The following is a 27002-nucleotide window of genomic DNA, read 5'->3' as shown; positions in this document are numbered from 1 at the left end:
TTATTAAACCCCCACACTAATGTACTGTACATACAATAACCTTTATCCCTTCCAGGCCTTGATAAGAGGTGATCACCTTGTAAAAAAAAAAAAAAACATATTCCGGGAACCAACACATTGTTTGTTCAGTCGCAAAGGAGACAAAGAATAGAAAAGAACCTCAACTTGTTTTTATTGTTGTGCAACGAAATTTATTTCCTCATTGTTACAACAGACATGAGCATTTTCTCGAGCGTCATTCACGTCTCTCACGTGATCGCAAACGTACTTCTCGTCTCACGTGATCGCAAACGTACTTCTCGTCTCTCACGTGAACTCCTTTTTAAAGTCTTTATTTTTCCCTATCAGTGACGTCAGATCACATGCATTTGCATGCATGCAATGTTACATTTTCAGAGATATTATAGAAAGCGTAGTTCAAAACTTGGTAATATTAACCTTGGAAAAGGCGTGAATATGAAAACCAATACTATTTCCTTTAGAAACACATCAGGTTGTAATTTTTGTGATCACGAGATGAGGAGGCTGATAATCATGAAAATGTGACGAAATCAGTTTGAAAATCTTCTGACGAAAAAAAAATCAATGTCTTGAGACATTTCATTATTGCATTACCTCCCCTGTTTTCTAGATGGTGATAGATGATTGGGAGTCCCCGACGAAACCTCTGCCAACAGATATTTTGACTGAAGAAATTTATCATATTCTTAGATAAATTATTATTGGTTCACAAGGATCTTTCACACAGGTCATAAAGGATCTCTCCTTGAGAACAACCTGTGGTGTTCCCTGGAAGCTGATTGACAACAAGTCTCCCCAGTTTTCCAGTGCTCTCCACCTCTTCTGAAAGCATTCACAAATAAGTTTGTATTATTGCAACAGCCGCTTTCCATTGATTTCTCGTTAGCAGCTGCCATTGGCCTTCACTAGAATTTGAGTGGCAATAAGCCTCCCCAAGGTCCCAGTTTTCTTTGCACTTGTCCAGTGGAGGTCTGGTTAGTGCTCTCTCCTCGGTCTCTCCATATTATTATTAATAGTAGTAGTAGTATTTGTATTATTATAAATAGTTTGGATAACAATGATATTTTTCTGAAAAACAAAAAATGTTTATTTACTTTTAAAAATGTTTCACAGTTAGCTATCATGGAAAATACAACCCTAACTTTCATATTGCATTCCCCAAACGCATTCTTCCGGCATTTCAAAATAATACCACAGGCAACAACATGCAGACTCTTTACTGTTTTTTTTACATGGCGAGGGGGGGGGGGGGAAATGTATAAGATGGTGTACAGCGCCGAAATATTAATTTGAAACAAATGTTTTCATAATATTGTGTTGTAATTTGGCTTTCAAATGTATTTCATATGCATTTTTATGTTAAAATTCAATCTTCAATCATGGCAAACACCACCCTGACATTTATTCTTACATTTTTTTTTGTGTATTGTGTTTTAGGTGTCGAAAACAATGCTATTCCGCTTGTTTCTAGACAATATTCTTTCGAAAAAGACTTCGTTTTGGTCGGAACTGGAATTGAAAACTCGGACATTATCAAGAAAGACTGGCTCCATTCGAAATTCGTTTGTATCCAAGTAAGATTTATTAGTTTTACTTATGTTACTGACTAATGTATACAACCTTCATCAAATTATGCTTCATCAGTGTTCTCATTAACCTAATATATAAACGGCTATGTGTCTGTCTTCATATTTTTAAACTCTATCTCCTCTGAAACTAAAAGTCGCAGAGCAGTGCTAGGGACCTCAAATGATTGGATTTTTTATGGGTCATTCTGTCTTTAGCTGGTTAAAATTGTTTTTAAGGGGTCAAAATTGAAAAAATCGTTAAATATTTTGTACGTTCGATTTTAGCTGATGGTACCGAAATACTTTTTTTTTACTTTTGAAATCACGACTATAATCTGGACAAATTAAAATATCATATTTAAGCATATTTTACGCCCTGGCAAAGTCCCCTCCCCCTTGCTAGTATTCATATGAAATCGTAGAATTAATGAATCTTGCTTTCCTGACTGCTGGAAAACTGCTTCTGTGGTACCAGTTTTCAAGAATTCTGACGAAAGAACTGACCCATTAAATTATTGCCCCAGTAGCCTCCTCCTGCTTTTCACCAAAATATTTGAGTCTATAATTAATCAAGCTCTAGTCCATCACCTTACAGCTGCTAAACTTCTGACCGACCATCAATATGGATTTAGACAAGCCCGTCCCACAGCAGTATCTGAACTGTAATCTCTGAACGTTCACTGGACAAAACAGGGGAGGGTAGAGCGGTAGCCCTCGATATATCTAAGGCTTTTGACAGGGTATGGCATGGTGGTCTTCTAAGGAAAATCAGATCATACGGTGGTATCACTGGAAGAATACATAACATAGTTAAATCCTTCCTAAGTAAGAGAAAAATCCAGGTTGTCATTGACGGTCGTACATCTAAACAATATAATATTAATGCAAGAGTACCTCAGGGGTCTATCCTTGGACCTTTATTATTCCTGATATTCATAAATTACCTCCCTGACAAAATTGTCTGAGATGGGTATATATGCTGATGACACCACGCTCTATAACAGACATGACAGGAAAACAAATGAACACATATCTAAAGAAATGGCAGAAACACTAGAGGAAGACCTCCAATTGATAGTGAAATGGGGACAAAAATAGATGGTCACCTTCAATGCCGTCAAGACTAAGCTTGTTTCCTTCAATAATTACAAGAAACCTTCTCTATCACCAATAGCACTGGCCAAAAACACATTACCTGAAAGTACTTCTTTTAAACTCCTCAGCCTAACATTCATAGGGAACATGAATTGGAACAGATACATTGAGAGCATTGCCAAGGCTGCTGCAAAGAAGGTAGGTTCTCTCTACCATGCTAGAAAGCTACTTAAGCCTGAAAGTATTCTGTATCTCTAATGCCAGCATTCACCCATGTATGGAGTATTGTTGTTACATTTGAGCAGGTGCATCTGCTACTAGTTTCTCACTCCTGTTGCCAACCTGATAGGTCCTCAACTGTCATCTAAGCTTCAGTCAGTCCCATCGATTAAATGTTGCATCCCTCTGCCTGTTCTACAAGTAGTTTAATGGTGAATGCTTTGACAAACTACAAACACTTGTGCCCCCTCGACATAGATACCCCCCGACAAACCCGACACGCAGCTAAATCTCACCCGACCCAGTAGAGATCTTTAGGTGTAAGAAAGCCTTCTACTCCAATAGTTTCTTCCCCAGAACTGCTAGACTTTGGAACTTCCTTCCAGGATTCTGCTTTCCAAACTGTACTGACATGCAGAAGTTCAAGTGTAATGTGAACAGACATCTTGCCATTCATCTCCCTTCATAATACCCCTGCAACATGCCCTCGATAGTAGCCCCCTACTTCAAAGTGGCACTGTGCCTTGTTTGGGGTGAAAATTGAATAAAAAAAATAAATAAAAAATTACGTCAGTAATTTAATTTTTCTTACGTTATCATTTTTGATGACCTAAAAAAAAACACTGGTACTTCTGTATTTACCAACCCTGCAGTTTTCAGGTTTCTTGGGTGTGCTCGGCCACTGACGGAAATAACTGGAAGTGGCCGATCGGGAAACGTAAATCGCTATGAGAAAATTATGATGATAAACTGGAAAATTATGGAAATACAAGAAATGAAATTACAAACACGTATCTAACCCAACCCTAACCTGTGGAATTAAAATTAATTTTTTTATTTCTTCCAATTTATAAAAAGTAGTCTTCATCGATTCATATTAGCTAAAAACAGACAGTGTCTTGATTAAAAATTGAAGAACACTTGGGCGACCATTTTTCGGTTATTTTTGTCAGCTACTAAGCAAGCCCGAGGCAATGTCGTGGAAATCACGGATTGGTAAATGCAGAAGCACCAAAATACCTACCATTCACTTTTTAGCAAAGGGTTTTTTTCTGTAGCCATTTTAGACGGTGAGTGTTGTCTGACTTGCTATTTGCTTAACAGCGTCATTAAGTAAATGTTCTACTTCCAATTTGCTTTTGTTAAAATCTTTATTATTCTAGCATATTTACACATTTCAAACATGTTTTTTCTTTCATATTACATGCGCAATGTTAAGTAGATTTTAAATCAAAGTAGCTTCCCATTTTTTTAAAATTTATTTATTTATTTATTTATTTATTTTTTTTTTTTACTAGTCACCATTTATCAAGGCCCAGAAGCTACTCGGGGATAAAGGTTATTGCGTGTACAGTAATCAACGGGATAATATTGTAGTAATCGTTAGTAATGGAGATTTGATAAAGTGTCTTACTTAAGGTATGTTGGACTTGAAGACATCCAAGTCAGGTGGGAAACAGGCAAACGGAACAGAGTTCCACAGGCGTGCATTTCTAAGAAAGAAACTTAGAATTCATCTTTCATTTAATAATGTTTAAAGAAAAACAACATATGAGGTGCCTTCAATAAGTTTCCAGACTTTTCCGTATTGGCATTTTTATGGATAGTACACACATGAAACTCTAGTCACCTTTGGAGTAACCTCCTCCGGCTACAATGCACTTGTTGTGCCGTTCCAACAACTTCTAGAAGTTTCTATGGAAGTCCTCTTGTGTGAGTGTGTCAATGACCCTTGTCTCATAACTATAGCCTCTTAGGTTTTCCTTGAGCTTAGGGAATAGCCAAAAGTCACAAGTAGCAAGGTCTGGACTATAGGGAGGGTGAGGAATTATCTTGGTCAAATAGTCTGTTATCTTCCCTTAGGACAAACTTTGCTCAAATCTTCCACATTTTCAGTTCCTCACGGATAATTTTGTATACAGTTCCCACACTGACATCAAACTGTGCACTTATTGTTTATATAGACATATGATGGTCTTTATCCATGAAATTCTTTATTTGGCCAATCAACTCTGGTGTTCTGACTTCTTTACTCCTCCCACACATCTATCATCCCTCACAGACTCCTTGACTTTCTTGAATCTCTTATGTCACTCAAAAACTGATGTTTGATTGCATGCAAGATGGTCCAAAAACAGTCTGAAGCATTCTATACGTTTGTGTCATTTTTTTCCAAGTTTAAAACAGAATTTTACTGTATATCGTTTTTCTAAAGTGTCCTCACGTCCAGACTGCATTTTTGAAATTCACCAACTGTAACAATCGGGTTTTAGTAGGGTGTATTCCAATACTTGCTATATCTGTTCATTTGAACTTGAAATCATAAAAATTGGTCAGTCGTCTCATAAGATGTATAGCAATAGCATACTGAATTTTCAAGATTTTATGACAATTTTAAATTTCTGTACAAAAAAGTCTGGAAACTTATTGAAGGCTCCTCGTAAAACCATTTTTTACATACAAAAATTTTTTATTACGTTTTGTTTATACCTTCAAATGCAAAATTTGCCGAATTTCCAACAACATCTAATTTTTTTTGTTGGTGTTACATTACACTTAATTTATGCTAACATCAGTCACGTGACTTTGCATGAGTTTGATACCCCAGTTTTTATCCAAAACTCCATGATTATGCTTTAAAAAAAAAAAAAAATAGTTTTGATTCTTCTTTGTTATTGTAGCAATATTTGAACATTTGAAATATTGAATTTTAAGTGAAACCAATGACATCTACTGAATTGTTCTGTTGCAGTAACAAACATATCCAAAAATTATGAAAAACAAACAAAAAAAATTCATTAAAACTAGTTTTCGCGGACAATTAGCAAAAATTGAGTTTTACAATAATAAAAAAAAAAAAGAAGCCGGAGAGTTCTAATTGTAACAAAAGGGAGGTAAATATTTGTCTGAAAACTGAAAATCTTTGACCAATTTAGTAAAACTCAATTTTTGCTAATTGCCTTCAAAAACTGTTTCCATTAATAATTAATTTTCTACCTTAGTGGTATTTTTGTAATTTTTGGATATTTTCATTACTGTGACTTGATAATTCGGTAGATAATCATTGGTTTCAATGCTTAGATTTTTTGAATTTCGCTACAATATAACGAAAAAGAATTAAAGTTTTTTTTTTACAAAAAATACCCCTTGTTGGTGTGTGTGTATTTTTTCTGACTTTTAAATTAAATGCAGTTTTTTCGATTTGTCTTTCAAGCAATATGGCCATCACCAAACAGGGATTGGTATCCACATCTATCGTGGAAACATTACCCAATGAATACGAATTCCTGGTTCCGTCCATCAACAACTCTGCTTCCTGTAATCGGTACCTCAAAGAATGTGCTAAACTCTGCACAGAAAAACTCCAAGTGAGTTACTTGTTTAATCTTAACAAAGTCTTTAAATGTGTTTGCGATTAAAATTGACGAACGCTCCTGAATTTCTTAGATGAGGGTTCATTATTCGTATGATTGGATTCATCAGACTACTGCTTGCCCCTTGAGTGTCATTTTCACAATGTTTCAGTCGATATAACCTCCGACCTTCTTCAGATGTATCTTGTCGAACTCTGGGAATGTTTCTGTTGAACTTGGGAATTTGGACAGAATTTCGAACCAAACCCTAACCTCTTCTTCACTTCACAGAGGTAGCATGCTCTTGTTCTGTCAACCATGACGGAATAGAATTACTTGATATCCACTCATGGCTGATGAAACGAGAACATGCTACTCCCATGAAGTAAATAAAGAGTTCTGCTCGAAATTCCGTCCGAATTCGCAAGTTCGACAGAAATATTTCTGAGTTTGACAAGATACACCTTGTTACGAAGTTGAGTGCAAGATCTCATTTCGATTTATGAAGCTTTCTCGTAAAGAAAACAACAAATTAGCAGGAGCAGCAGATAAATCATTGAATTAGAAGAAACAGCCCCAACCGTGACAAATAATAGCAGCAGCAGCAAACAGCTACAAACAACAGTATTTACAAATTTTTACAAAATACTCAACTCTGATTGGTTAATTTCCAACAGTTTGATTTGCTGTCAAAATCCAACTTTGACCAATCAGAAGAGACTTGCCACGAGAGCTGGGCACCTGCTAAATTTATATTTAAATAGAGAGAAGCAAAGCTAATAGTAGACCACTGGCTCGATAGAGCCCGACGTACGCCACACTGACTTCTGTCAGTTCAAAACCCAACTCCAAGACAAGGGAGAGCAACCAACTTTGACCCTGGCAAGTTTTGGCCACGGGTCTCGACAATAACACCAAGAGATGGGATGTACTACAAACTTCACCGATCAACAACCGGTCAATTCTGACTTCCTTACCAGACTACTGGTCAAATCCTCAGCCTCTTTCGCATGTGCTATATAGAACACAAGGAATTTCTGTGGATTGGCAATTTCAAGGATCAACAAATCCTTGAAGATTAATGCTACTGGTAATGCTGTTACTACCAAGCTAGTGAATGCTGTATATCTATTGCTAATCCCAAAACAGATTTTCAAAGACGCTGCTACTAGTAATACTGCTACTACCAAGCTAGTGACTGCTGTATATCTATTGCTAATCCCAAAACAGATTTTCAAAGACGCTGCTACTAGTAATACTGCTACTACCAAGCTAGTGACTGCTGTATATCTATTGCTAATCCCAAAACATATCTTCGAAGATACTACTACTAGTAATGCTACTACGATCAAACCAGTGACAGTGGTATATTTACCGCTAATCCCAAAACAAACCATCGAAGGTGCTACTACTAGTAATACTCCTACTACCTACACCAGAGACCTGACAGCTTGCCCAAGGGGAGTGAAGGCTGCTGATAATGTTTCGACATCGCTGACTGGCAAATGACAAATCTCGACCACGTTTAGGACCAGCCGTGAAGCATAACTGAATAACCGCCCCATCTAAACGTGAGAAGAACAACATTTCCATAACAAGTAGACAGCAAATCTGCTGTGTTGCCTCACTCAAACATTTCTCGATGAAACAAATTTTTATTCTTCGACTTTTTTATCAAAACAACCCAGCGAAGAACTTTATATATTGGCATATTTAATCAACAAAGAAAGACGCAAACAATATCAACACTTCTGCTATCACCGATAAAGACTAAGCTGAAATGAATAATTTTAATAGCAGGGACAAACTGTTGTTGAACTGAAGAACTCTATTTTATTTTGCTTTTCTTAAGTTTTTTTTTTTTAAATAGATGATTGAGCAATAAATTGCTTAAAATTCAACTTATATTGTTTGTCTGGTTCTTTCCTTCTTATTCATAATATAACAACCTGAAGAAGGTCAAAGGTTACAGCAACCAAACTGTTATGAAAACGACAATCAAGATGAGAACTGATGAATCCAAATAATTTGAAAGTTGAAGTTCTGTCGAACTCGGGAATTTAACTAATGCACCTGTGACGCAACAGATAAAAATGAAAAAGTTGTAAATGGCAGTCTACTGGAGATTAAAGACAATACTAAGAATATAATTAATAATTATGTAAGACTTCTTCCCTCAAATTTCAAAGTAAAAAATGTTTCATGATTTTTAATACGACAAATAAGATTGATGTGTGGTTGGTGCAAATTTTGAAAATCATGCAAAAACACATCGATTCACAACCACCATTGCTTCGAAATTTTGCGGATGACTCCATATGGTTTTGTTTTTTTATTTAAAATATCTTTTATTTTTGTGGTTTTTTGTATTTTTAACAATAGGATTGCAGAGACTTCAGTCATCGTACCTCGTTGATGTACCTGCGGGGGATGTACTCGTACGCCTGTGCCGAGTACCGATCAGCTTATGAAGACCTGAAGAACTTACATGAATCCGCAGACAGCATCTACATCTCACCCAAGTTTGTATAATTATTTCGCACACCCCTCTCCATGAACATACTCCCAACAAACTCGGCTAGTAGCAAAATCTCATCCCTTCACAGATAACAAAAAATTTTCAGCTCTTATGGCTTGTCTTTGGAGTTCATTCCATGCTTCCTGTTTTTTTTTTTTTTTTTACTGTGCCAACATACTGAAATTTAAATGTAATGTGAACAAACATCTTGCGGCACAACTCCTCACTTATGAATGCCCTCTATAGGTCATTAGCAAATTAATAAAAAAAAAACTTTTATACATTATTTATGACAAAATTCCATTTATTCATCTTAAAGAACTATTTTTTTATAAATTGTTTAAAAGAAGTTTTTATATTACACATAATTCATGTGAAAGACATAAATATATTATTTCAAAAAGACACCATTTATATATTATTTCAAAAAGACACCATTTATATATTATTTCAAAAAGACACCATTTATATATTATTTCAAAAAGATACCATTTATATATTATTTCAAAAAGACACCATTTATATATTATTTCAAAAGACACCATTTATATATTATTTCAAAAGACACCATTTATATATTATTTCAAAAAGACACCATTTATATATTATTTCAAAAAGACACCATTTATATATTATTTCAAAAAGACACCATTTATATATTATTTCAAAAAGACACCATTTATATATTATTTCAAAAAGACACCATTTATATATTATTTCAAAAAGACACCATTTATATATTATTTCAAATAGACACCATTTATATATTATTTCAAAAAGACACCATTTATAGAAATGTAAATAGTAAAAATTCTTATTAGTTTTTGGTTTGCCCGACAAAAGGAGAGCGGACCTGTAAATTTACCCTCGCCTGCACTTTTCTTAATAACTACGCCTTGGAATTTTTTGAAATTTTGCACAAACATTAAACATGATACAAGTAAAAAAGTAGCAGAACGGATTTTCCAGGAAAACTCTGGTTGCCTCCCCCTGAGGGGGTCTTTTGGGTTAAAATGGCTTAAAATTGACACTTTTGTGCTTAATAAAAAAAAAAAAAATTGATGCCTTGGATTTTTATAAAACTTTTTGTAAAAGTTGTAACTAATTGATTTCTATATAATTTTGTTTGTCTATACTTCGCGATAACTCTTTGGTGTGCGCCAGGGACTCTTTTAGGGCTAATAAAAACACTCCATTTTTGGGACCATTTTACCATATTTGTTCAAAATTTTCTGTGTATGTCTATTTAGCAGTTTTGCATGGTGCTGAACTCAAATTTGAGGACTTTTGGGTGGGGTGGGGTGGTTGTCAAATGATGGACTTAGTCGTTTCTTTTTTTGCATGGTGCAGAACTCAAATTTATGTATGTTAAGGCCTAAAATTGCACCGTTTGTTCATTTTCACCAGGATTTGATGTCCTCTAGGGACTTTGAGAGCTAAATGGTGTGTGTGGGGGGGGGGTAAATGCTGAACTTAGTCATTTTTTTTTTTTTTATGTCTCGTTCACGGGGGACCATGCATGCTTCATTTTTTTTTTTTATGATAACACAAGCGTTAAAACAAAAAAAAAACTGTATAAATGTAAAAAATGGAAGTTTATTATTTTTTATTGTTTCATGATAATGCAAGAAATATTAAAACTGAAATATGCGATTGACGATTAATGAATCTTATACACTTCCAATATAATTATTGTCACCGAAATCAGTGAAAGCACCCATCTTTCAATCAAATTAATTGATTACCTACTCTAGTCGGGAACCCACCGTAGTGCACCAAGAGGAATCTTCACATGCCTCCCTGCAGTGATTTAGTTCACAATAAATTCTAGTCTACATTGCACTGTAGAGAACCTACTGTTGATTTTATAAAATTATTTTTATATAAGGTCTTCAATTAAAGTTTAAAATGCAAAAGTCAAGTATCATGGTTCAGTTGTGCTCTAAACAGAAACGTTCATTTCGAAAGCACCTCTGTCTTATCAAAGAACCTACTGTTGATTTTTATATGCCAGCCCTTCTGCTTGTGCGGTGATAAAATTCTCAAATGCACTTATAATGTTAACTGTGGTCAATATTGGACTGTACCTTATTTACTCAGATTTTTTTCGATGATCAATTTTTTATACTTATCGGGGGCATTCCAATACAAAACCTATCTTAAGAATACTCCCAGACACATCAAGTACATTTGTGTGAAATTTCAAAAACTCAACCCATCCATTTTGGAATCCATAGGGGACAAAATCATACTCACACGCAGACCCGAGAAGGTATGACATAACGATTTGAACGATTATGTTTATAACTAAATCGCTTTATAAAATACTATATATAAAATTATGAAATTGCCTGGTCGTACAATATGACTGAACTCTAATCTATGGCCTCCTCCCCCCTTTCCAAACTTCCACAAACAAGCACTCGACTAGTCACTATAATCACTATATATGATTTTCCCCACTTTGCCTAAATCTAAATCTAAATGCAGATTCTATGAACAAAGCTTCTTTTCCAGAACTGCTCGTCTTTGCAACACTGTTCCACTGACATGCTTCCCGAATGAATACAACATAGTAGCCTTCAAATCTAATATAAACAAGTTCCTGTTAGGCTATCCTCATAAATAATCAAATTCTACCTAATTTACATCATAAGTGATTACTAAATCACCACCTTACATTCATTGACCCTTATCCTCGAATGGCCTTCGGGCCTCCATAAGTGGTTACTCCCAAGTAAAAAAAAAAAAAAAAAAAAAAAAAAAAAAAGGACAAAAATAAAAAGCTGTTTTCTGCCCCTTTTTCTTGTTTGGTAATTCCTTTTCTGGACATATGGACATAGAAATATTTGGTGCAATTTCACTATAATAGTGAAATTCAAAATTTTTAATATTGAATTTCAAGACAAACTAATGGTCTCTACTTAATTGTCATGTTACAATAATGAACATATCCAAAAATTATGAAAAACGATGAGCTAAAAAAAAAAAAAAAAATTATTAAAGAAAACATTTTTTGCAAGGACCAGTGGCACAGTGGTTAGAGTACCTGGAAAAATCAATTGTAAAAAGTGATATTCTCCTGAAGGTTGAAAGTTCAATCCTCAGTGTGGGCGACTGATAGAAGACAAGTGCGAATTAATTAGGACCTCTATCCAGTCATGGCTGACGAAACAAGAGAAGGCTTCCTCTGTGAAGTAAATAAAGGATTCCATTTGAAATTCCGTCCAAATTCCCGAGTTCCACAGAAACATTCCCAAGTTTGACAACATACACTTGAAGAAGGTCGGAAAATCACACTCAAGATGAACAGTAGTCTGATGAATCCAAATAGTATGAATAACCAATCCTTATTTCAAAAATTCAGAAACTTCAAAACATTTTTGGACAAAAATTTTAGCAAAAATAAAATATTGGCTAAAAACACACCGGAGATTTCCAAAGGGAGGTAAATAGTGTGTAACTATTGCTAATTTTTAAAATAAATTGTATTTTTGCCTTGGTTTTTAGCATAACTGAGTTACTTCCCTTGTTATGTTATGTCTTCTCAAAGAAATATAGTGAGGGTTTTTACTAGGCACCGCCAAAAATGGCCAAAAAATGAAGTTGTTGTTGCTTTTTTAAAATGAAATTACATTTATTAAAATTCATTATTTCTGAGTAACTTTTTTTTTCCAGAAAGATAAAACCCTGAATTTTATCATATAGAAAACAGAATAATGTAAAACTTTTTCTACTATTCTTAATTAAATTTTAAATGTTAAATTTTCCCAAAAAGTTAACAATTGACATTTTTTGTCTTGCACAAAAAACGTACATAAATATTTTTTAAAAAAGATTTTTGAAATAATTCATTTATTTAATTGTTGTCTAACTAAGATTTAGGATGATTTTCTATGAGAATATGCAAAAATATTATAATATAAGTACCTGGATTTCAAATAATTCCACTTATTCATATATACGTCGATCTAGAGTCTAGATCGACACTGTTTACGTTTGTATTCGATAAAAAGCAAACTATGGAAGACCAAACAGGCCAAAAAAACTTATTTTTCAGTAACGAAAATTTCAATGTATTATTAACGCTGAGGCTGGCCAGTACCATTAACGCTGAGGCAGTCCATTTGTATGAGTTTGGTTTTTAATGTGTATGTGTGTGGGGGCCAGGCTCCCCAAAATGGGAGAGGGGCAATTTAAAGCAGAATAAAAAAAAATTATTTCAGCGCGTTTGGTCCACCGTAGTCGAAAGGCGGCAAACGTTTTCAAACGGGATCGAAAAAATGATGTTATTTTTAACACAAAGGGCACAATATTTATCAAATTTTTTTTTTGTATCGATTCTTCAAAGCATGCCCTGTTTAATAATGGTCATGCATTATTCGGCTCGCTAAAAAAAAAATTGTTAATTTATTTATCAAAGATTTTAAAATGGCTTTTTTCGTATAAATATTAAAAAAAATTTTTTTTTGTTTTGCTTAACTTAAATTAATTATTTTAACATATTCACCGAATTTCACTTCAAAACTCAAAAGCGGGATAATTAAACACAATCGAAGTTCTGATATTCAGACGTCAAAATAAGGTATGCAAACAATTTTTTTTTTTTTTTTTTAATCTATATTTCTGTCCATTACAACAACACAATATGTTGTGTTCAGTTTCAGATGATTATTTTAAGCATGTTTGTACCACCTCAAAACAAGGGGGGTTTGTAAGTAAAAAAAAATATATATATAAATATCGTTTATGAAAAATAAGTACACTGTTATAAAGTTCATTCTTCTCTTAATAATCGCTGAAAATTTCGTATTGATCGGATAATTACCTGATTTTTGGTAGATTTTTAAAATGACGGTCCGTCAAAAAGCACTTACCTGCCCCCCCCCCCAGTTTTGGCGGTGCCTAGTTTTTATGATAAAGAGTGAAAACTCATATTTTTAAAAATAATGCAGTAATATTTAAGTACTTCTGACATCCCAATTAAGTAGACAGCATTAGTTTTAATTGAAATTGACACAAAATTCAGTAGCTATCATTGCTTTTGTTTTTCTTTGTTTTCTTTTAACAAATTTTTTAATTTTTCCGAATTTTGCTGTCAAAATGTAGTTGCGCTGAAGATTTTAAGAGAATATGAAGCCTTACTACAACTCTTGTCACCACCATGTTGACGGAATGGTAAATATAAGGATTAAACCTAATTAAAACCTTCCCATCATGCACTTATGTTTGTTTAACTTGTGTTTTCTTTTTCAGATTGATAAATGATGCATCAAGCAAGATACCAGCGTTTGATCGACCTGACCAGCTCGTCTTGGAAGAAACAAACTCACAAAGATTCAAATCACAAACAATCGACAGTGCAGACTCTGTCACTCTACCAGACCAAGATATTGGTATGTATTCCGTTTTTGGTTTATCACAAGTCTACAGGTTTTATGTCATTAAATAGCACGGGGTATTTTTTTGCTTAATGAGCTTTTTTGTAATTTTTCAATTTTTCGAATTGTTGCTTTTGTTTTTTCGGTCGAAAGTTATAATTTATAAGAATTTATTGTTTGACAGGATACTCAAAAAGAAATATTAAGTTTTCCTCAATCAGCGGAGTTTTAAAGAATGTGTTCTTTTCATAAAAGGAAAGATATTAGCAAATGATTATTACAGAAAAGCTATGAATTTGCTAGTACTGGCATAAATTGAAACTGCATTATAAAAACTAGTCATAAAAATGAAAAAAAAGTTTTAGTGCAAAGAGTTCATAAAATGGGGAAAAGAAATGAAAAATAAAAAATGAATTAAAAGTTAAAAATTAATATGGAGTAGTTATGTATTTCCAAGATCATAAGAGTCAATGTTCTCATAAGAAGTCGGAATTACAATGATCCAAATTAAAAATTTAAAATATGTCTGTAGAAAGATCCCGTTTGCAAGCAGTCAAGGAAGAAAGATTATTTCGAATCGTTAAAGTTTTTTTCACTTAGGAATAAATTCATATAAAGTATAATTTACAGTCTTAAATTGTGTTCTTACATTATATATATATATATATATATATATATATATATATATTTTAATAGAGATACGAAAATAGATATATAAATTTAAAAAAAAACTTTGCAAAGATGCGATAAAGATAAAGTGGTCTTGCTTGTTTTCTTTTCCTTATAAAGGAAATGTTTTTTTCCATGTTTTATTGTTAAAGTGTTTTTTATTCAATAAGTCTGAAGAAAGGCTGTTCTTGTGAAAATTTTCAAACGACATAATGTTTGGATTTGTCCAAATGGTCTGGAAACAATTTTAACTAACTATGAAATACACTTTTTGTTGCTATCAACCCATTCTTTGATGTTTTGGTTTGTGTTAAAACAATATATGAATGCTCAATTATGAAATATGATAATTTTTTAGCTTACACTTTAAGTCATCTCTTTTTGGCTTAAAATTTATTGGTATATGAACGATTACTGAATTATATAAACCCTATATAATTCAGAATACTACAAAAAAAAAAAAAAAAAAAATATATATATATATATATATATATATATATATACTAGCAGTTCAGATTTGCTCGGGCCCTATGTACTGTTCATAATTTTATGTGCATATGTATGTATATATATATGTATGTATTAAAAAGTTTGACTCATGTCCAGGTAACCTATATCTAAAATTGCAAGTGTTTAGACCAAAATTGACAGAGGAGTTTGGTAGAGTCTGCAAAGGTCAACTCTTTCAACTTTGACCTCTTGGCAGACAAATTTTCGTCCAAAAACTGATTAAAAAAAACTTGCTGCATGTCTGAATACCCTTTATGTAAAATGTCTAATGTTTAGACACAAAATTGGCTAAATAGTTTGCTAGAGACCGTTTGCCAGTAACTTTTTGCCTTCTCCTTTTTTGTGTTTTACATTCGAGTCTGGACACCGCAGCTCTTTTTTTTTTTTTTCAGTCACATAGGCACTCCGTACTATTTTGATTGAAAGAAAAGTTTTGATATATATATATATATATATATATATGCACATAAAGTTATGAACAGTACATAGGGCCTGAGCTTGAGAGGTTGAACTGCTAGTGACTAATTATGTTAAAACAAAAAAACAATTTCCTTATTTTTATATTGTTGTTCTTTTATTATTTCTCTTCTATAAGTAAAAAAATATATATAAAATAAAATACGCATCAAGTGCGCTTGAAAGCCAAATCACAACGTGATATTAGGAAAATGAACAAATATTTTACTTGTTTGAAATTCATGACAAATATATAAGTTATCAAATTTACCAAATTTTCATTACTAATGATTACTATATTGTCCAATTTCTACTGTACACTCTTTAACCCTTATCCTTGAGTGGCCTCTTGGCCTTGATAATGTGGTGATGCCTGTGTAAAAAAAAAAAAAAAAAAAAATGCGCTTGAAAGCCAAATCACAACGTATGTTTGAAATTCATGACAAATATATTTCAGAGGTATACTCCATCTTCAGTGTGCTGTTTTGTTTCTTTTTTTCCTTTTCTTCTTCCTTGCCATGTTGTAAAGTTGAAGAAAGAAGTCTGTTTGTAAAGAGCCGCACGTTGTATCTCCAACTGTACAACATGGCAAAGAAGAAGAAAAGGAAAAAAAAGAAACAAAACAACACACTGAAGATGGAGTATACCTCTGAAATATATTTGTGATAAATTTCAAACAAGTAAAATATTTGTTTATTTTCATAATATCACGTTGTGATTTGGCTTTCAAGCGCACTTGATGCGTATTTTATTTTATTTTATTCAAATTAAAACGTTTCTATATGAACTCTCATCCTTAAAAGATATGTGTGCTTATTTGTGTATTGCATTATAGAAGTGAAGAACAGTATGGTACTGTTGATTTCAAATCAATTGTGTGATCAACTCACAACAATGGCTGAGGAGAGTCAATGAGATGGGATTAGGTGTTGATCACTTGTTTATTTGAAACTGACTGTACTATACAGGATGGAACGATAAAATTGTCGCCCTAGAAAAGACAACATGATTCCATTTCCGTTTAATGAAAACTGATCTTCTTTTCTTGTTGCAGACCATCTATTAGTTGGTCAGTTGTGTACAAATCCCAAGAGTGATAAAAGTCTTCTATCATGTCTGAAAGTGACATTATGTTCAACAAGCGAGATCAGAGATGAGCCGCTATACAACGCATGCTCTCTACCGATCTAAGTTATAACAACAGGACCATTTCCAGCACCCTGAAAATGCAACTCTGGGCAATTCAATGCATGAAGGAAAAGTTCAACGCCTCGGATGACCCACAGTTATAGTCTTTGGTGTGGTTTGAAGTGAGGGCCACATCATACCACCTCACAGCTTCAAAGCTGGCTTGAAAATCAACACCAAAGTGTACCTGGATGTGCTGAAGAGTGTGATGATTCCCCTGGTGCAAGTGGCTGCTAGCAAACCCTGGGTAACTCAGTACTGGCCCACAAGTCCAAAGAGACCTAGGCTTTGCTTTAGAAGGAGTACTACAACTTTGTACCCTTCCCTCACTGACCCCCCCCCCCCTCCTTCCCCGACTTGAACCCGCTGGACTACTTTGTTTGGTCATACATCGAGAACATTGCCAACATGATCTCTTACAACACAAAAGCCAGCTTGATCGCCGCCATCCACTGAATATTTGCTAAGCTTTTGCCAGCATTTATGGAAAAGGCATGCTCCCAGTTTCAAACTTGTATTGAGACGGTGATTGAGGCTGAAGGCGGCTACATAGAATAGATATCAGCTCTACTACATAATCAAGTTACCTAAATTGATTTTTTCAATAAAAGTTTTAAAAATAAAGCTGTAGTTATTGTTTTGTTCCACCTTTTCGAAGTAGATCAATCCAGGTGTCATTTAGCAATCTTGAAGATGGTGCTAGGTTATCATTCCACCCTGTACAACGTCTAAATCTTGTTATCTAATTTTTTTTTTATGTACTTTGTTTTCTTCAGATTTCCAAGGATTTATGCAGTTGATGCATCTTCTTGATGTCAGCCATTGTCATGAAATCAGAAAAAGAATTTTCAAAATTTTGTCAAGAGAAAAATCTTGTAAGTTTTTCTCTCTTTGAATCTTTTCTTTATATTTAACCTTTGTGAAACTCCTTTTTACCCTAAATAAGCCATATTGCCATTTGGAACATAAGAGCTACTAACAGGGGACTGTGGGGAGTTGAGCAGCAAGATGTTTGTTCACATTGCATTTAAACTTTTGCAGATTAGTACAGTTAGGGAAGCAGGAAACAGGGAAGGAATTCCAAAATCTTGCAGTTTGGGAGAAGAAACTACTAGAGTAGAAGGCTTTCCGAAGTCTGGGGACCTCAACAGTGAAGAGGTGGGATTTTGTTGCATGTCGGGAGTATGTATGTTGAGGTGGCACAAGTGCTATGAGTTCATCAGAGCACATTTCATTTAAGTACTTGTAAAACAGGCACAGGGCTGCGGCATTATGGTGATGGGGCAGAGGTTGGAGCTTGGCCGATAGTGCAGGACATTAGATTTGAGATGCTTTTTTGGAAGCTGTCTAAGAGTGAAAAACTAGTGGCAGATGCACCAGCCCAAATGTGGCAACGATACTCTATGCATAGGCGAATTGTGGCTTTGTAAAGATATAGGATGCCCTCTGGTGTGAGTAATTTTCTAACACAGTAGCGGGAGCCTACCATCTTTGCAGCAGCCTTGGCAATGTTTTCCATGTATTTGTTCTTGTTTGTTTGCTTAGCTCTCAGGTAGGGTGTTATTTGTCATTGGTGTTGGTCATTGAGATGTTGGTGTCTAACATTCAGCTGATTTAGATGATACGGCATTATCTACATCTATGACAATTGGATATCCATGTCTGTAAACTTTTGATTTTACGCCTGACTTGTTCTGTTTGTGTCTCGAAAGATAGAGGGAGGGAGAAAGAAAGAAAGAAAAACTACATATCAAAAGAAAGAGATCTAGACAGCAAGACTACAGTCACTGACGCTCTCAATTCACAGGTCCCAGGTCCCAGATCATAGGTTCTTTGACTTTTCGGCAGTACCTTTGAACACTTGATTCTATAAAAAGCTGTCAAACTCGGATCTGATTGACGACATACTTTTTCTAGCGCCTGCTGTAGTGACACCATTGTTTTGATTTTATTCCTTTGCCTGTGAGGATACAGAAAAAGTCAATGTCGGGAAATTCCAGCTTTCTCTAAAAGAGTGCTAATCCTGGTGTCACAGAAATGTCAGTATATGTAAACATGTTTTCTGAATTTCCAAAAGTAAATCCAAAAACTTCACACGTGTTTTGTATTTTTCTTCCACTTGACGATGAGGGTGTGATGATTCTATTTTTTTTTTTTTTTTTTGCAGTTGTAAATCCAACGATCTTATCAATCTTCTTGAAGAGCTGGCAACAGAATCTGGACCAATGTTCTCGATTGCCTCGGCATGAAAACGAGTTGACGTACCTTGAATGGTTCTTGTGTGTTTCTGGCCTTATCCAAACTAGCAGTGGCCTTGGACGTTTAGTCCTAACAAACAGAAGGTAAATTTCAGGGCCAGAACTTTTTTTTTTCTAAAAAAATAAAAAAAGTGAATAAAGTAAAATAAATTGTTTTTGATTAATGTTCCAACTATATTTTTCATTCGTCCATTCGTACTTTTCTCAATAACCATTTTTTTGAAATTTTGCACAAACATTAGTCATGGTGAAAGTAAATTTTTGCCAGAATGAATTTTCCGGGATAACTCTGATTGCATAACCCCCCCCCCTTCCCCGGGGGCCCATTATAGGGGTAAAATTGCTCTAAAATCACATCAAATTTATAGAAAACATGTTTACACATACTGACATTTCTGTGACACCAGGATTAGCACTCTTTTAGAGAAAGCTGGAATTCCCCACATTGACTTTTTGTATCCTCACGGGCAAAGGAATAAAATCAAAACAATGGTGTCACTACAGCAGGCGCTAGAAAAAGTATGTCGTCAATCAGATCTGAGCCACTTTCAAAATACTAAATAAGAAATGCTCACTGAGCTAGCCCCTGTACTCTCCATCTCTAAAACAAATACTTTTTTTTTTTTTTTTTTCTTTTTTTTTTTTACAAAGAGGCCACTTAAGGATAAGTGCTACTGAGTATACAATAATCAGTGTAAATTTGGTGAATTGGATTACTTAAGGGTAACGGCTCATCAAGAACTTGTTTACATTGGACTTGAAGACTGGAAAGCAGGAAAATGGAAGAGAGTTCCACAGGTGTGCAGTTCTAAGAAATAAATGCTGTTCATGGAATCTATGTTTAGGTTTAGGCACAGATAAAGAGTGAGGGAAAATTAGTGATAATGTTTTCAGCTAGATGAGTGTTTTTCGTGAAAGTTTGGCAAGAGGGGACCATAGATTGGAGCTCAGACGAGCACTGCCATGAAAGTAACGATAAAGCAAAGACAGGTTTGCAACGTCTCTTCTGTTGGAAAGAGGTTGCAGGGAAGAGAAAAGGACATCCCTCACTAGACTATGAAGTCTATTTTGAACTCTGTCAAGGCAGGATAAGATTTTCTAGCAGCTCTTACCCAGATGTGACAGCAATACTCCATCCTTGGACGTACCTGGCTCTTATACAGGTAGACAATTGCATCAGCAGGTAGATATCTATCTACCGATAGAAGGATCCCACCATTTTTCCAGCGACCTTGGCAACGGATTTGATGTATGTGTTCCATTTTAGATCAGGAGTAAAGGTCAAGCCCAAAAGCTTGTCAAAACATGGAGCCTCCTCAAAACGAGAGCCATTCATTTCAATTGATGTCGGATGGGGAATACCTTGCTGAGTATTGCTTCCCTGATAACTGTAAAATTGTTTAGGAAAGAGAATTTATGTTTTCCTCCTAATAGTAGTCCCAATAGCAATATGCCTTGTTTTTCTCCTAATAGTAGTTCAAGTAGCAATATGCCTTGTTTCGGGGGGAGACACACGACTATATCCAAATATTGCTACAAAATGTATATTGGTGCTTGTTAAGATAGAGTTGACAATTCGAGCAAAAATAATATTATGTATTTAAGTGTTATGTCGAAAATAGTAATATATAAAAAAATTGTGAAAATTCATCGAATAGAACAACTGGTTTTGTGTTTTTTGAAAAAAAAAAAGGTCTATCGCTATAGACAACAAATATTGCAGCCATGACACAAGTAATTTAAAATATTCGTTTCAAAGTTATGTCCCCTGTGTGTAGACTCTTACTACCTATTTTATAACATCTAAGAAAAATGCAGTTTTACCCAATTTTTCATAAAAATTACCTTTTAACTATAAATAACTTTCTACTCAATGAATTTCCGTAATTTTTGGATATATTACTATTTTCGACATGACGCTTAAGTACGTAATATTGTTTTTGCTTAAAACGGCATATTTAAAAGAAAAAAAAACAATCTGTCGACGCTATCTTAACAAGCACCTGTATATTCCAATGTACAATGTTGTGTCATCTCGGAATGAAGAAAAGTCATCTCCCCAACGCTTTTTTTTTTTTTTTTTTTTTAGACTGCTTTTCCTCAAACACGGCGATAGCAATCTCCAATCTTTGTGTCGTTTGCGACTGATTGAGGACATCAAAAAGGAGAACACCTACTCTATTTTCAGCCAGGTGGGAGGATTGCGGATTATCACGAAGGGTGAGTTTTACAGAATGTTATAATAAATGTAAGCGTTCATGCTTCGGATTATAATATTTTTTTTTAAATTGACCATTTAATTTTCAGGTGGGGGTTCAGTTTGTGGCATAAATTTTGTTACTTTGAAGGGTCGATAATAATCAAGACAACATGATGCATAATAGTATGTTAAAATATTAGTACAATATTGTTGTTAAATATAGTATTTAATATATATATATAATATATGTTGAATATAGTATTAATATTAATATAAAATAATATATTGTATTAATATAATATTATATAGTATTAATATTATAAGATAATGATGTAATGTATATAAAATAATTATGGTATAAATATAAAAAATAATTATGGTATAAATATAAAATAATAATTGTGGTATAAATATAAAAAAATAATTGTGGTATAAATATAAAAAAATGTGGTATAAATATAAAAAAATAATTATGGTATAAATATAAAAAAATAATTATGGTATAAATATAAAATAATAATTGTGGTATAAATATAAAAAAATAATTGTGGTATAAATATAAAAAAATAATTATGGTATAAATATAAAATAATAATTGTGGTATAAATATAAAAAAATAATTGTGGTATAAATATAAAATAATAATTATGGTATAAATATAAAATAATAATTATGGTATAAATATAAAAAAATAATTATGGTATAAATATAAAAAAATAATTGTGGTATAAATATAAAAAAATAATTGTGGTATAAATATAAAAAAATAATTGTGGTATAAATATAAAAAAATAATTGTGGTATAAATATAAAATAATAATTATGGTATAAATATAAAATAATAATTATGGTATAAATATAAAATAATAATTGTGGTATAAATATAAAAAAATAATTATGGTATAAATATAAAAAAATAATTGTGGTATAAATATAAAATAATAATTATGGTATAAATATAAAAAAATAATTGTGGTATAAATATAAAATAATAATTATGGTATAAATATAAAATAATAATTGTGGTATAAATATAAAAAAATAATTGTGGTATAAATATAAAATAATAATTATGGTATAAATATAAAATAATAATTGTGGTATAAATATAAAAAAATAATTGTGGTATAAATATAAAATAATAATTGTGGTATAAATATAAAAAAATAATTATGGTATAAATATAAAATAATAATTGTGGTATAAATATAAAAAAATAATTGTGGTATAAATATAAAATAATAATTATGGTATAAATATAAAATAATAATTATGGTATAAATATAAAATAATAATTGTGGTATAAATATAAAATAATAATTATGGTATAAATATAAAATAATAATTGTGGTATAAATATAAAAAAATAATTATGGTATAAATATAAAAAAATAATTGTGGTATAAATATAAAATAATAATTATGGTATAAATATAAAATAATAATTGTGGTATAAATATAAAAAAATAATTGTGGTATAAATATAAAATAATAATTGTGGTATAAATATAAAAAAATAATTGTGGTATAAATATAAAAAAATAATTGTGGTATAAATATAAAAAAATAATTGTGGTATAAATATAAAAAAATAATTGTGGTATAAATATAAAATAATAATTGTGGTATAAATATAAAATAATAATTGTGGTATAAATATAAAAAAATAATTGTGGTATAAATATAAAAAAATAATTGTGGTATAAATATAAAAAAATAATTGTGGTATAAATATAAAAAAATAATTGTGGTATAAATATAAAATAATAATTGTGGTATAAATATAAAAAAATAATTGTGGTATAAATATAAAATAATAATTGTGGTATAAATATAAAATAATAATTGTGGTATAAATATAAAATAATAATTGTGGTATAAATATAAAAAAATAATTGTGGTATAAATATAAAAAAATAATTATAGTATAAATATTTAAAAGAAATTATGGTATAATATAAAAAAATATTTATGGTATCAATATAATTAAAAATATGGTATAAAAAATTATGGTATGAATATAAAAAAAATTATGGTACAAAAAAAAACTTTTTAAAACTAAACTTCGTATTTATATATATATTTATAAATAATAATAAATAATAAATAATTATTATTATATTGGGACAAATAAACGTTTTTTTTTATATTGTTTTTTTTTAATAATAAAATGAGTTATATTATTTACTCGCAGCCAATATTGCGTTTTTCTCAAGATTGCATTTATGAATTTGCATAACTTTTTACAAAACATTTTATGAGGATATTCCCCACATTAAAAACTGATGTGAGAATTGAGATTTTAGGATCAATTAACAAGAAATAAGCGAGATTTGAAAATTACATTATTTTTTTATAACTTTTATTTTTATAAAAATGAAGTGTAAGTATCACAACGTACAAATCTTTTTATAACCTTTTTCTATAAAAAAAATTTTGCTATTTGCTTACAAGGGCAAAAAAACTAAAACATTTCTAAATAAATTAATTTATTTTATTATTGATTATTATTAGGATTCTTATCTTTATATTACTGTAAATAAAGAATTCCTTCTAGACCGAGGCAATTTTATCAAAATGACATAAAAATCAATAATAAAATACATAATTTGCATTTAGAAATGTTTTTATAAAATTTATTTTTATAAAAAAACTTTGCTATTTGCTTGTCTCCCCACAAGGGCAAAGTTAAATACAAGGTAAGTTTCTAAAGTAAGGAACACAACATATTCAAAAAGATATCACGCAACCGAACATCGATTTAATAAACAGTTTACGGCGATTCCACTCAGCATTTTAAATTCTTACGTCGGTTTTTAATGTAGGGAAAATCTTCTTACACACAAAATGTTTTGTAAAAATGTTATGTAAATATATGAACGCACTCTACAAAAAACATAGCAATCTTGACCACAAATAAATAATGTAACTCGTTTTTATTATTATTTTCAGAAAAAAAAAAGAAGCAATCCAAATTTTTGTTTAAAAAGGTTTATTGTCACAATATAATAATATAATTCGTTTTTATTAAGGGCAAAATTAAACAAGTTTTTAAAGTTAGAAACACAACATATTCAAACAGATATCACGCAACTGAACATGGATTTAATAAACCATTTACGGCGATTCCACTCAGCATTCTAAATTCTAAATTTTTACGCCGTTTTTTAATGTAAGGAAAATCCTCTTACACATAAAATGTTTTATAAAACAGTTATGTAAATATATAAACGCACTCTACAAAAAAATATCAATCTTGCCCACAAGAAATAATGTAACTCGTTTTTATTATTATTTAAAAAAAAAAAAAAAAAAAGAAGAAATCCAAAGTTTGGTTTAAAGTTTTATTGGCACGATATAATAATATAACTCGTTTTTATTATTAAAAAATATATTGATATCGATACAAAGTTTGATTTTAAAAGTTTTATTGTCGCAATATAATATAAAATACAAAGTTTGGTTTAAAAAAGATTTCTTGTCATCATATTTGTTTACACTAGAGAGCCGATGCAAAGGTGAAGGTCAAATTGGTGTCGAGGGAGAAGTTTCCTTTTTTACTTTCTTCACAGTGAAGTCGGTCAGAGTCCTTATTCTCTTCTTTGTCCTCAACTTTTATACAAATGTTTTCTATCATAATTTGTAAATTTCAATTTATGTGCTAACTAGCAAAATTATAGCTACCTTGTAATCATTATTTCTGTATCAATTTGTATACAAATATGACTTTTTATTTTTATTTCAATGACTATTGGACTATTTCATTTGCATCTACATCTAACCAATCAACATTTTCGTTGGCTTGTACCACATTTTTCCATTTTTTCTTCATCAAGACTAGACTTCATTTGAAATAGCCTTTTAACCATTTCTGTATTATCAATTTATATACAAATATGACTTCTATAATTTGTAGTTTTTAATTAATGTGTTAAATAGCAAAATTATAGCTTGCCTGTGAATAATATTTCACTAACTACTTTCCTCTGAGAATAAGAACCATTCTTTGATCCCCCTCTCTCTCTATCTTTTTTTCCACATTCTTTTCTTCCTTCGCTGTTCGGGTTCGAGCCTGCCTGCCTTTCTACTACCACTTTTTTTTTTCTCAACACACACCTCCAAACACCCGGCACCGCCAGGCACCCAGGCTAGTCTAATATCTATCTATATATATAAAAGTGAAAATGTATGTATGTATGTATGTTTGTGTGTCTGCTAAAAACTTTTGACCGACGAAATAAAAATTCACAATCTTGGTCTCATATGAAAGCCCCACCCTCCGGATGACAAATATCGAAAAATTGGCCCAAAAGTACCATCAGAAGTGATCGATTTTCTGCAGGGAAGGGGGGGGGGCAAAAAAAGTGACATTTTAATGTTAAACATTACATATTTTTAAATCGATTTATAACAGCCGTCAAAAATACGGGCGCCAACTCTTCTACATAAAGTATACACGGGGCTGTTTATTTTGGGTCAACTTGTATTTAAAACCCGCTGAGTCATGTCACGTGATCTTGACGTCAGCAAGCTGTAATGGCAGTCTGAATTTAAAAAACGTTGTTGTTATCGGTAAAAAAAAAATTTAACCCTCACACAAGCTAAACTATGAACTTCTATGCTATGACAACGTTACCAAAGTTATTAGCACGTTAAAAATAGTTAGATACGATAGTTAAACGAAAAATAACAAGCCAAAAATGTGAAGTAAAAAAAAAAAAAATACGCTTACAAAAAATATTAACGATCGAAGTTTTTACAAAAAAACAAACCCAGACGCCATTTTCTTTTTTAGTAACACTCTTTAGTGTAAGCAAGACGAAGTGTGAGAGAGAGAAAGAGAGAGAGACGCAAACAGAGAGAGAGAGAAGAATGTTAATTTTTTCACCCCGAAATCGACAATTTTCGATGGGAGGGAGGGGTCAACAACGCATGCGTCAGATGATGTCATGATGTCGTGACCTGATTTACTTTAAATAGTTGAAAAACCGAACAAACTTCATATACGTCGCTTTAGCTCAGGTAGTTAAGGCCTTGGTTCATTATCTAAACGTTTTGGGTTTGAATAGTGGTGTGAGATGGTTTTTTTTTTTCCATTTTTTTAAAATTTAAATATTGGACCCTGTATTATTTAAGCCATTTTTCACGTAACGTTCGTTTTCCTGTTTTTTTTTTTTTTTACTTCGCTTATTATTAGCAACACCCCAAAACACCCGGGTACCCACCGATTTTTTAAATTTAAATATCGAAACAGGCTTATTTAAGCCATTTTTCACGTGTTCGTTTTTCTGTTTTCATCGTTCGTTTGCCTTACATTAGTTTTTTTTTGATGTTTTTATTACCCCCCCCTGCGCTTAATTAAAACGTTGTTTTCTTTTCTTACTTCGCTTATAACAATGCTTACATCGTCGTCGTCATAATGCTCGACGACTTTCAAACATCTTTCACTTATTCGCTTATAACAATGCTTCATTCTGGCTGGCCGATTTTATTTTCAAACTTCACCTCAGGGCTTGGGCTTCGATCCTATCCCCCCCCCCCATGGTTTCTTTTTTATTTAACACCA

General features: G+C 32.2%; 1 protein-coding gene across 1 annotated transcript in view; it reads left to right on the top strand.

The window, feature by feature from the left end:
• LOC145260646 (DENN domain-containing protein 3-like) overlaps window positions 1-27002 on the top strand; it is a 117854-nt gene that overhangs the window by 54013 nt on the left and 36839 nt on the right. Inside the window, exons 12-18 of the mRNA XM_080118982.1 lie at window positions 1459-1595; window positions 6118-6271; window positions 8639-8778; window positions 14031-14170; window positions 17755-17853; window positions 19146-19320; window positions 21326-21456. Of these exons, the coding sequence (XP_079975108.1) occupies window positions 1459-1595; window positions 6118-6271; window positions 8639-8778; window positions 14031-14170; window positions 17755-17853; window positions 19146-19320; window positions 21326-21456 (976 nt within the window). The remainder of the gene's footprint in view (window positions 1-1458; window positions 1596-6117; window positions 6272-8638; window positions 8779-14030; window positions 14171-17754; window positions 17854-19145; window positions 19321-21325; window positions 21457-27002) is intronic.

This window comes from Euprymna scolopes, chromosome 36, assembly GCF_053919585.1.
Source record: "Euprymna scolopes isolate OS-2025 chromosome 36, ASM5391958v1, whole genome shotgun sequence".
Classification (NCBI taxonomy): domain Eukaryota; kingdom Metazoa; phylum Mollusca; class Cephalopoda; order Sepiida; family Sepiolidae; genus Euprymna; species Euprymna scolopes.
Note: the sequence above shows the minus strand (reverse complement) of the source record. Positions and strands in the feature narration are given on the sequence as shown.